Genomic DNA, 12,897 nt, shown 5'->3' on the forward strand with positions numbered 1-12,897 from the left:
CAGTGAGGACAGGGCTGCATGTGACAGGGGCAGTGACATGATGTGAGGAGAGGAATGGAGGCAGCAGGAAGCCACAGACAGAGAGTTATATAGTGGGAGGAGCAGGGTCACCAGCAGCACAGAGTATATCAGGAGATGAGTGATATGTCAGTGAGGACAGGGCTGCATGTGACAGGGGCAGTGACATGATGTGAGGAGGGGAATAGAGGCAGCAGGAAGCCACAGACTGAGAGTTATATAGTGGGAGGAGCAGGGTCCCCAGCAGCACAGAGTATATCAGGAGATGAGTGATGTGTCAGTGAGGACAGGGCTACATGTGACAGGGGCAGTGACATGATGTGAGGAGGGGAATGGAGGCAGCAGGAAGCCACAGACTGAGAGTTATATAGTGGAAGAAGCAGGGCCCCAGCAGCACAGAGTATATCAGGAGATGAGTGATGTGCCAGTGAGGACAGGGGTGCATGTGACAGGGGCAGTGACAGGATGTGAGGAGGGGAATGGAGGCAGCAAGAAGCCACAAACTAGGAGTTATATAGTGAAAGGTGCAGGGTCCCCCAGCAGCACAGAGTATATCAGGAGAAGAGGGATGTGTCAGTGAGGACAGGGCTGCATGTGACAGGAGCAGTGACATGATGTGAGGAGGGGAATGGAGACAGCAGGAAGCCACAGACAGTTATATAGAGGGAGTAGCAGGGTCCCCTGCAGCACAGAGTATATCAGGAGAAGAGGGATGTGTCAGTGAGGACAGGGCTGCATGCGACATGATGTGAGGAGAGGAATTGAGGCAGCAGGAAGCCACAGACAGAGTTATATAGTGGGAGGAGCAGTGTCCCCAGCAGCACAGAGTATATCAGGAGAAGAGTGATGTGTTAGTGAGGACAGGGCTGTATGTGACAGGGGCAGTGACATGATGTGAGGAGGGGAATGGAGGCAGCAGGAAGCCACAGACAGAGTTATATAGTGGGAGTAGCAGAGTCCCCAGCAGCACAGAGTATATCAGGAGAAGAGTGATGTGTCAGTGAGGACGGGGCTGTATGTGACAGGGGCAGTGACATGATGTGAGGAGGGAAATGGAGGCAGCAGGAAGCCACAGACTGAGAGTTATATAGTGGGAGGAGCAGGGTCCCCAGCAGCACAGAGTATATCAGGAGATGAGTGATGTGTCAGTAAGGACAGGGCTGCATGTGACAGGAGCAGTGACATGATGTGAGGAGGGAAATGGAGGCAGCAGGAAGCCACAAACTAGGAGTTATATAGTGAGAGGAGCAGTGCCCCCAGCAGCACAGAGTATATCAGTAGATGAGTGATGTGTCAGTAAGGACAGGGCTGCATGTGACAGGAGCAGTGACATGATGTGAGGAGGGAAATGGAGGCAGCAGGTAGCCACAGACTGAGAGTTATATAGTGGGAGGAGCAGGGTCTCCCAGCAGCACAGAGTATATCAGGAGATGAGTGATGTGTCAGTGAGGACAGGGCTGCATGTGACAGGGGCAGTGACATGATGTGAGGAGAGGAATGGAGGCAGCAGGAAGCCACAGACAGAGAGTTATATAGTGGGAGGAGCAGGGTCCCCAGCAGCACAGAGTATATCAGTAGATGAGTGATGTGTCAGTGAGGACAGGGCTGCATGTGACAGGAGCAGTGACATGATGTGAGGAGGGAAATGGAGGCAGCAGGAAGCCACAAACTAGGAGTTATATAGTGAGAGGAGCAGGGTGTCCAGCAGCACAGAGTATATCAGGAGAAGAGTGATGTGTCAGTGAGGACAGGGCTGCATGTGACAGGGGCAGTGACATAATGTGAGGAGGGGAATGGAGGCAGCAGGAAGCCACAGATAGAGTTATATAGTGAGAGGAGCAGGGTCCCCAGCAGCACAGAGTATATCAGTAGATGAGTGATGTGTCAGTGAGGACAGGGCTGCATGTGACAGGAGCAGTGACATGATGTGAGGAGGGGAATGGAGACAGCAGGAAGCCACAGACTGAGAGTTATATAGTGGGAGGAGCAGGGTCCCCAGCAGCACAGAGTATATCAGGAGATGAGTGATGTGTCAGTGAGGACAGGGCTGCATGTGACGGGGCAGTGACATGATGTGAGGAGGGAAATGGAGGCAGCAGGAAGCCACAAACTAGGAGTTATATAGTGAGAGGAGCAGCACATACTGTAGTAGTTCTTGTTATTTTCTTTATTTGGCGCTGCGCGGGTTCTGTACCGCAGTACATAGGACAAACACACAGCTAAATTACATAATAAAAGGGTGATAGAAGAATAACAGAGTAGCTCACAACTTTCCAAATATCTATAATTGCAGCCCACAAACTGCATAATTACGTAGAGAGACCACAAAAGGAGAGAGGGCCCTGCTCCGGAGAGCTCAGATTCTTTAGTGGTGATGTGAGGCTCCTGTAACCTAATGCAGGAATATTGTGAGGAGCATCTCTGTATGAAAGCTCATATATCCAACTTGTTTTAATTATTTGCTTTTACTTTTCCCTTCCTTGTATTTGTAATGCCGGTGCCTTGTGTATAGAGGAGCGACAGAGGAGACAGGTTAATAAGATATCTAGGAGTGTCAATGCGCAGTTATGCTACATATACTGTATTTTCAGAGAAGAACAGGGATACTTACAGGGTAATTACAGAGTGTTCTATTGCATTGTCAGGTGGGAAAATGTGTATTTTATATTTCTCTGACGTCCTAGTGGATGCTGGGAACTCCGTAAGGACCATGGGGAATAGCGGCTCCGCAGGAGACTGGGCACATCTAAAGAAAGCTTTAGGACTATCTGGTGTGCACTGGCTCCTCCCCCTATGACCCTCCTCCAAGCCTCAGTTAGATTTTTGTGCCCGACCGAGCAGGGTGCAATCTAGGAGCTCTCCTGAGATTCTTAGAAAAAGTTAGTTTTAGGTTTTTTATTTTCAGTGAGACCTGCTGGCAACAGGCTCACTGCATCGAGGGACTAAGGGGAGAAGAAGCGAACCTGCCTGCTTGCAGCCAGCTTGGGCTTCTTAGGCTACTGGGCACCATTAGCTCCAGAGGGACCGAACACAGGCCCAGCCTCGGAGTCCGGTCCCAGAGCCGCGCCGCCGGCCCCCTTACAGAGCCAGAAGCAAGAAGAGGTCCGGAAAATCGGCGGCAGAAGACATCAGTCTTCACCAAGGTAGCGCACAGCACTGCAGCTGTGCGCCATTGCTCCTCATGCACACCACACACTCCGGTCACTGAGGGTGCAGGGCGCTGGGGGGGGGGCGCCCTGAGCAGCAATATAAACACCTTGGCTGGCAAAAATACATCACATATAACCCCCAGGGCTATAGGGATGTATATTAACCCCTGCCAGATTCCATAAAAATGCGGGTGAAAAGTCAGCGAAAAAGGGGCGGAGCCTTTCTCCTCAGCACACTGGCGCCATTTTTCCCTCACAGCTCCGTTGGAGGGAAGCTCCCTGGCTCTCCCCTGCAGTTAATACACTACAGAAAGGGTTAAAAAGAGAGGGGGGGGGCACAATTTAGGCGCAGTATACAACATATAGGCAGCTATAAGGGAAAACACTTTTTTATAGGTGCTATCCCTGTGATATATAGCGCCCTGGTGTGTGCTGGCATACTCTCCCTCTGTCTCCCCAAAGGGCTTTGTGGGGTCCTGTCCTCTATCAGAGCATTCCCTGTGTGTGTGCTGTGTGTCGGTACGGCTGTGTCGACAGGTATGTGGAGGACAATGAGGTGGAGGCGGAGCGAATGCCTGTAAATATGTTGTCACCCCCTGCGGGGGTCGACACCGGTGTGGTTGAACTTATGGAAGGATCAACGTGAAAGTGTCAACTCCTTACATAAAAGGCCGACGACACGGAACAGCCGGCTACTCAGCTTGTGCCTGTTCCAGCGTCTCAAATGTCATGGGGGGCTCTAAAATCGCCCGCTACCTCAGATAACAGACACAGATGTCGACACGGATACTGACTCCAGTGTCGACATCGAGTAGACTGGTGTACCCTCCAAATAGGTCCACCCGTTACAGGATTGAGACAATGAAAAATGTATTACACATTTATGATTATACCCCAGGTACCACATAAAAGGGTATTGTGTTTGGTGAGAGAAAACTATTAGTAGTTTTTCCTGCATCTGAGAAACTAAATGAGGTGTGTGAGGAAGAGTGGTCTTCCCCCGGTAAGAAATTGATAATTTCTACAACGGTTATTGGCAGCGTACCCTTTCCCGCCAGAGGATAGGTCACGCGGGGAAACACCCCATAGGGTAGATACAGCGCTTACACGCTTATCAGAAAAGGTGGCACTACCGTCTTCGGGTACGGCCGCCCTGAAGGAACCTGCTGATAGAAAGCAGGAGGTTACCCTATAAGATATGGTCACACACTAGGGCAGGCCTGGCCAACCTGTGGCTCTCCAGATGTTGTGAAACTACACATCCTAGCATGCCCTGCCACGGTTTTAGCATTCCTTAATAGCAAAACTCTGGCAAAGCATGATGGGACTTGTAGTTTTACAACAGCTGGAGAGCCACAGGTTGGCCAGGCCTGCACTAGGGCATTATATTGCGACCAGCCGTTGCTTCGGCATGGATGGGCAGTGCTCCCGCCGCGTGGTCAGATTCCCTGTCGGAAAATAACTATGGATAGGGACAATATTTTGCTGAAAATAGAGCATATAAAAGACGTGGTCTTATACATGCGTGATGCACAGAGGGATATTTGCCGGCTGGCATCAAAAATAAGCGCTAGGTCCATTGCCGCCAGACGGGGGTTATGGACTTGGCAATGGTCAGGCGATGCCGACTCGAATCGGCACATGGAAGTTGCCCTATAAGGGGGTAAAACTGTTTGGGGATAGTTTTTCAGACCTCGTTTCCACAGCTACTGCTGGGAAATTAATTTTTTTGCCACAGGCTACCCCACAACAAAAGAAAGCACCGTATCATCAAGTACAGTCCTTTCGGCCCCAGAAAAACAAGTGGGCTAGAGGCTCATCCTTTCTACCGAGAGGCAAAGGTAGAGGAAAAAAGCTGCAACACACAGCTAGTTCCCAAGAGCAAAAGTCCTCCCTGCGTCCGGTAGGTCCACAGCATGGTGCTGGGGCTGCTCAGGCGGACCCGGGTACGGTGGGGGCCCGTCTCAGATATTTCAGCGGACAGTGGGCTCTCTCACATAGATCCCTGGGTCCTTCAAGTAGTATCTCAGGGGTACAGGCTGGAGTTCGAGACGTTCTTCCCCCCGCCGTTTCCTAAAATCTGCCTTACCGGCACCTCCCTCTGCCAGGGAGACGGTGTTGGTGGATATTCAACACTATAATCACAACAAGTGATTGTCAAGGTGCCCCTCCTTCAGCAAGGAAGGGGTTACTATTCCACAGTGGTTGTGGTACCGCAACGGTTCGGTGAGACCCATCTTAAAATTAAAATACTTGAACTTTTATATCAGAAGATTCAAGTTCAAGATGGAATCGCTCAGGGCGCTTATTACGAGCCTGGACGAGGGGGATTACAGGGTCTCCCTGGACATCAAGGATGCGTACCTGCATGTCCCCATTCCCCCCCCCCCCCTCACCAGGAGTACCTCAGATATGTGGTACAGGACTGTCACTATCAGTTCCAGACGCGGCCGTTGGAGTTGTCAACGGCACCGAAGGTCTTTACCTAGGTAATGGCCGAAGTGATGATACTCCTTCACAAGAAGGAAGTTTTTATTATCCCGTACTTGGACGATCTCCTGATAAAGGCGAGGTCCAAAGAACAGTTGGTAGTGGGGGTAGCACTCTCTCGGGAAGTCCTACAACAGCACGACTGGATTCTCAATATTCCAAAGTCACAGCTGGTCCCGACGACACGTCTTCTGTTCCTGGGAATGTTTCTGAACGCAGACCAGAAAAGAGTGTTTCTTCCAGTGGAAAAAGCCGAGGAGTTGTCATCTCTAGTCAGAGACATCCTAAAACCAGGACAGGTGTCGGTACATCAATGCACACGAGTCCTGGGAAACATGGTAGCTTCGTACGAAGCATAATTCCATTCGGAAGACTCCACGCAAGGACGTTCCTGTGGGACCTGTGGGACTAATGGTCCGGGTCCCATGTACAGATACAACAGCGGATAACCCTGTCAGCAAGAAACAGGGTGTCGCTGCTGTGGTGGCTGCAGAGGGCTCATCTACTAGTGGGCCGCAGATTCAGAATACAGGACTGGGTCCTGGTGACCACGGATGCCAGTCACACAGGGAAGAAATTTCCAAGGAGATTTCGCTTCACATAAATATTCTGCAGCTAAGGGCCATTTACAATGCCCTAAGACAAGCAAGGCCCCTGCTTCAGAACCAGCCGGTACTGATCCAATCAGACGACATCACGGCGGTCGCCCATGTACACAGACAGGGCGGCACAAGAAGCAGGATGGCGATGGCAGAAGCCACAAGGATTCTCCGATGGGCGACCTACACCCAGGAGAATGGGAACTTCATCCAGAAGTTTTCCAAATGCGGGTAAACCGTTGGGAATGACCACGGGTGGACATGATGGCGTCCCGCCTCAACAAGAAGTTGAAAAGATATTGCGCCAGGTCAAGGGACCCTCAGGCGATCGCTGGGGACGCTCTAGTGACACCGTGGGTGTACCAGTCGGTTTATGTGTCTCCTCCTCTACCTCTCATACCCAAGGTACTGAGAATAATAAGAAGGCGAGGAGTGAAAACCATACTCGGGGTTCCGGATTGGCCATGAAGAGCTTGGTACCCGGAACTTCAAGAGATGCTGGGCAGAGGACCCTTGGCCTCTGCCGCTCAGACAAGACCTGCTGCAGCAGGGACCCTGTCTGTTCCAAGACTTACCGCGGCTGCGTTTGACGGCATGGCGGTAGAACACCGGATCCTAAAGGAAAAGGGTATTCCGAAGGAAGTCATCCCTACCCTGATCATAGCCAGGAAGGATGTCACCGCAAGACATTATCGCCGCGTTTGGCGAAAATTTGTTGCTTGGTGGGAGGCCATGAAGGCCCCGACGGAGGAATTTCAACTATGTCGATTCCTGCACTTCCTGCAAGCAGGGGTGACGTTTGGGCCTCAAATTGGGGTCCATCAAGGTCCAGATTTCGGCTCTGTCGATTTTCTTCCAGAAAAAACTGGCTTCACTGCCTGAAGTTCAGACTTTGGTTAAAGGAGTACTACATATTCAGCCTCCTTTTGTGCCTCCTGTGGCACTTTTTGGATCTCAACGTGGTGTTGGATTTCCTAATGTCGCATTGGTTGAGCCACTTAAAACCATGGAGCTAAAGTATCTCGCGTGGAAAGTGGTCATGCTGTTGGCCTTGGCCAGGCGTGTGTCAGAATTGGCGGCTTTGTCATGTAAAAGGCCTTATCTGATTTTCTGTATGGATAGGGCAGAGTTGAGGACTCGTCCTCAGTTTCTCCCGAAGGTGGTCTCAGGTTTTCACTTGAACCAACCTATTGTGGTGCCTGCGGCTACTTGGGACTTGGAGGATTCCAAGTTGCTGGACGTAGTCAGAGCCCTGTAAATTTTATTTTTCCAGGACGGCTGGAGTCAGGAAAACTGACTCGCTGTTTATCCTGATGGCACCCAACAAGCTGGGTGCTCCTGCTTCTAGGCAGTCTATTGCGCGCTGGTTTTGTAGCACTATTCAGCTGGCGCATTCGGCGGTAGGATTACCGCGCCCTAAATCAATAAAAGCCCATTCCACAAGGACGGTGGGCTCATCTTGGGCGGCTGCCCGAGGGGTCTCGGCTTTACAACTTTGCCGAGCAGCTACTTGGTCAGGGGCAAACACGTTTGCAAAATTCTACGAATTGATACCCTGACTGAGGAGGACCTGGAGTTCTCTCATTCGGTGCTGCAGAGTCATCCGCACTCTCCCGCCCGTTTGGGAGCTTTGGTATAATCCCCATGGTCCTTACGGAGTTCCCAGCATCCACTAGGACGTCAGAGAAAATAAGAATTTACTTACCGATAATTCTATTTCTCGTAGTCCGTAGTGGATGCTGGGCGCCCAGCCGCCCATCCCAAGTGCGGATTGTCTGCAATACTTGTACATAGTTATTGTTAACTAATCGGGTTCTTGTTGTGAGCCATCTATTCAGAGGCTCCTCTGTTATCATGCTGTTAACTGGGTTTCATATCACAAGTTGTACGGTGTGATTAGTGTGGCTGGTATGAGTCTTACCCGGGATTCAAAATCCTTCCTTATTGTGTACGCTCGTCCGGGCACAGTATCCTAACTGAGGCTTGGAGGAGGGTCATAGGGGGAGGAGCCAGTGCACACCAGATAGTCCTAAAGCTTTCTTTAGATGTGCCCAGTCTCCTGCGGAGCCGCTATTCCCCATGGTCCTTACGGAGTTCCCAGCATCCACTACGGACTACGAGAAATAGAATTATCGGTAAGTAAATTCTTATTTTTAAACGCACAATTGTAATTTTATGAGGGAAATATAAGGCTGTTGTGAGGACTGGAACCAAAATATCAGTCTATTGCGCTCAAGGGACATTTTACAGTGGAGAGAGATAAAGTACCGACCAATCAGCTCATAACTGTCATTTTTTCAAACAAAGCCTGTGACGTGGCAGGTAGGGGCTGATTGTCTGGTACTTTATCTCTCTCCAAGCTGTGATACATCTCCCCCGCAATCTGCTAGTGAATATTGCAAAAGGTATTTTTATCTACTTGAGAAACCTGTATTCTATGGTTGGAATTAAGGTTCTGGCTTTGTAGGCATCAAACTAACGGAACTGTGTGGAAAATGATAATGTACATTTATTTTTTCATTCCTTTACGTTATACGATACAGTTTGTAGAGCTGTGTAGGTAGATGACAATATGATGACCACATACAGGAACGATGGTTCTTTATAACATTTTAATTACACGTGACGATACCCCCTTTTTTTCTTCAGGCTCAAAATATATGGATTCCTGTAAACATTTCTGGCGCACTCCCAAACACGCCACCGCGTGCGGCTTTTATGTCAATGTACATTTTGGAAATTGACCAGTTTATCCTCACCCCCCTGACCACAGCAACCCTCGACGCCGAAGATGATGAAACCCCAAAGAGCAAGCTTGTGTTTAAGGTCACAAAGCCTCCGCCAGAGGGGTATATCACCCACGTGGATGACCAAACCAAGGCTATTACATCATTCACGTGGCAAGATCTTTACGACATGAAGATAGCCTACCAGCCACCGAATAAAAGCCACTCTGACAGGCGTAACTATGAGGTGAGACATGGTCAATGTTCGTTGCCAGGAATAATGGTTTATGTACCGTTATAGGGGTAGATTTACTAATACTTCTAAAAGTGATGCTGTTGCCTGTAGCAACCAGATTCTAGTTATTATTTCTCTATTGCATCCTTGCATCCTGGTTGCTACGGGCAATAGCATCACTTTTCCTTTTTAGAAGCATTAGTGAAGCTACCCTAAAGAGCCCAAGATAGATGTAAATTGCTTTTCATTTGGGCCGTGTCCAAACTCTGCACGACAGAACCCATTAATGCACGTCTTGCACTGATGAGATCTAACAAGAACAAAACATGCTGTCTGCAATTTGGATTGATTACATTACATTGTTGGCTGTCTCATAGCTGGAAAAGCAACTGATCTAGAATCATAAAATCATACAGTAGATTGAAAATTAGGGCACGGAAGAAATGATTTGCATATCTCTACCCACAATTCCTAAGGTGGCGTTCAAGAGGATAATGGGCCCGATTCAGACCTGATCGCTATTGTGCGAATTCGCACAGTTGACAATTATCGAATGACTGCGCATGCACCGCAATGCGCAGGCGTGACGCCAAACAGCGACAGAATGGGGTGAAAATTTAGACCGCTAGGTGTACGCAAGGTGATTGACAGGAAGCGGACGTTTGTGGGTGGTAACAGCCCGTTTTCTGGGAGTGTCTGGAAACACGCAGGCGTTCCCAAGCATTTTTAGGGCGCGTGTGTGACGTCAGCTCCGGCCCCGATCAGCCTGTTCTTTTCGCACTGTAGGAGTACAGACTACACAGACTGGAAAAAAACATTTGATGGTGAGTGAGTTGTGAACGGATTTGCAGATGTCCGCTACATGGCGAAGTTTTCGCACGGCGTACACATGCATTTGCACACTTGCACGGGCCGGGTTTTTACTCTCCCTGGGCGGTGACTATCTGATCACAGACCTCTGCAAATTATCAGCACAGTGATCAGGTCTGAATCAGGCCCTATCTCATTTATAATAAGATAGCCGTGGGGAGTTAAATGGTTTGCGTACAAATACAATGTTTGGGAGTCTGCGCATATGCAGAACGGGTCTTGTAATGTCACTCGCAGCCCCCTGCCAATCATGCTGCAATGTTTGGGGGCGGAGCAGGGGCGGCACCATACTTCCTTGCGGCTGTGCAATTCCATACACACATAAATTGGGCCCAATGTTCTTAGTTACTTACTAAAGTAAATCCGTCTGTGTTTGTAGGTGGAATTCCAAGTGATTGATAGTTATTTCCTGAGCAGCTCTCCAATAATGGTCCATTTCTCCATCCGAACCGCAGAAACAAACGCTCCCAGAGTCTCCTGGAATGTAGGTATGTTCCATTTCACATATACCTGTATTATATTATACAGTAGGTCCCATTGTCTTTTGTTTTGCAGCAGTGGAACTGTAACCTCAAATCTGGGTTTTACTTCCATTGCACAGTGATAGAGACTGGCCCAGCGTAGCTATGGGTAACCGCTCTGGGCCAGTATCACATTATTCATTGGGGCAGATGTATTAAGCCTGGAGAAGGGATAAAGAAGTGATAAGTGCAAGGTGATAACACACCAGCCAATCATTACGGATTTGAAAAATGACAGTTAGAAGCTGATTGGCTGGTGTGTTCAGGGTTCAAGATTTCGATAAGAAACAGGCTTTCCCTCCCTTTACGCGCAATTCAGAATCACACACAACACTCCCACAAGTCAGGATGGTTCTTTGCGATCGTATTGTCACCAGTGCCATCATTAGGGTGTGACGCCCCCCAACAAAATATCACACATCAGGGGGTGTGGCTTTGCATACATAAGACCACGCCACCTTTTGCTTACGGGAGAAGTCCACAGTGCCGCATTGGGTGTTACCACTCATAGTGCCAGATGTACTAAGGGGTCTATTTTTTTTTTAATCAAGTAAGTTTTTATTGAAGTTTTTCATTTGGTTACATAAATGAAACAAAAGAGAGAAAAGCAATAAAAGAAAGAAAAGAAAGAAGACAACAGTTCAAAACATGCAACTTTACAATACAATGCATTGTGCTGGTCAATAGGTGTTACATTGATTTTCAGTATAAAATAAAACATAAAGCTTGTGGTGCTTGAAAGGGGTGGATAGTGCTCGGAGCGCTCGGTCTGGTCACTAAGACATTATCGTTATTGCCTGTTTAGTATACGTGAGTAGAGGGGAGGTCACCTTCACAAATATAGGGTTGTGTGTGTCTACATTCTCCGCCTATCATCGGGCTCCGTCAGTTCCGCACCCGGCCGTGCCAGAGTCCATCTATCCCACTTACGATGAAACCTGGATACAGAGTTGCGGGATAAGTACATAAGCCTTTCATGCCCTATGACCAAGGTCACCAGGGCTCTCCATTCCGATGCTCTGGGAGGGGTCTCTGCAAACCAGGAGCGTGCAATGATAACCTTGGCAAGCGTGGTCAGACACAGGACATACTGATATGTGAGCAACGAGTGGGTTTCTTCCAGGTCCACCCCAAAGAGGCAGGTCCTGGGGTTAATTTGGGGAAGAGATGGGTCAGTAGTTAATATGTCAGACCAAACCCGAGTCCAAAATTCATAGATTTTCGGACAGTTCCATAACAGATGCCAGAAACCAGCATCTGCCATCCGACATTTGGGGCACAGAGCGTCAGGCCTTAAACCAGCTCGTTGGAGAAGTAAAGGGGTTCGGTAAACCCTGTGCAGGATAAAGAGATGTACCTGTTGATATCTGATGCAAGGAGTGGTAGACCTGGCGGAGCCCAGTATTTGTAACCATTGCTCGTCTGACAAGGGGCCTATATCATCTTCCCAGTTCAGCCTAAGCGGGTCTAAAGAGGCAGGTAGGGTTCTATTGTTTAGTGAGGCATATATTGTAGAGATTTTGCCTGCGGAGGGCAAGCGTTGTAGCATAAGTTTAACTGGAGAAGGGGAGATGGAAGGGGCCGTTTTGAACTGGGTCTGTATGGCATGTCTTAATTGGAAGTATCTAAATAGGGCTGTGTTTGGGAGCTCAAAATCAACCTGTAGTTGCGCGAATGATTTAAGATAACCATCCACATATAGTTGTCCCAGGGAGATCACCCCGCTTTTTATCCAAATATTGTCTATCGACAGCTTCTGAAGTTCCATATAAGAACTGTTAAACCATAAGGGCGAGTCTGTTTCTAGGTCGGACCAGTCATAAAGGTTGTGCACTTGCTTCCAGACCAGAAGAGCCTGTCGCAGGATAGGAGGAAGACCAGTCACTGACATTCCCGAAAGCAAGAAAAGGAGGGGGGTGAAGTAGGGTCCAACCCAGTCTGTCAAGTGTCCCTGTAAGGTCGGGCCACCCATTCCTGTGACCCAGCCGGAGAGGTGCACCAGCTGTGCCGCTAGATAGTACAGCCTGAGGTTAGGCAGGCCCGCCCCCCCAGTGAGTTTGGTCCTACAAAGTTTTTTTATAGCTATCCTAGCCGGTTTATGACCCCAGATAAAGGAAGATATGAGACTGTCAATGTTAGCAAATATTTTTTTAGGGAGGTAAATGGGGGAGTGTTGCAGGACATATAGGTATTTAGGCTGGATGGACATCTTAAAGAGATTGATGCGTCCCAATACTGTCAGTGGCAGTGCCTTCCATGTGTGGATTTTACGTTTAAAAAGGGCTGTAA

General features: G+C 48.9%; 1 protein-coding gene across 1 annotated transcript in view; it reads left to right on the forward strand.

Moving 5' to 3' along the window:
• LOC134958707 (FRAS1-related extracellular matrix protein 1-like) overlaps positions 1-12,897 on the forward strand; it is a 364,054-nt gene that overhangs the window by 59,228 nt on the left and 291,929 nt on the right. Inside the window, exons 6-7 of the mRNA XM_063941462.1 lie at positions 8,906-9,229; positions 10,467-10,575. Of these exons, the coding sequence (XP_063797532.1) occupies positions 8,906-9,229; positions 10,467-10,575 (433 nt within the window). The remainder of the gene's footprint in view (positions 1-8,905; positions 9,230-10,466; positions 10,576-12,897) is intronic.

This window comes from Pseudophryne corroboree, chromosome 9, assembly GCF_028390025.1.
Source record: "Pseudophryne corroboree isolate aPseCor3 chromosome 9, aPseCor3.hap2, whole genome shotgun sequence".
NCBI classification, from domain to species: domain Eukaryota; kingdom Metazoa; phylum Chordata; class Amphibia; order Anura; family Myobatrachidae; genus Pseudophryne; species Pseudophryne corroboree.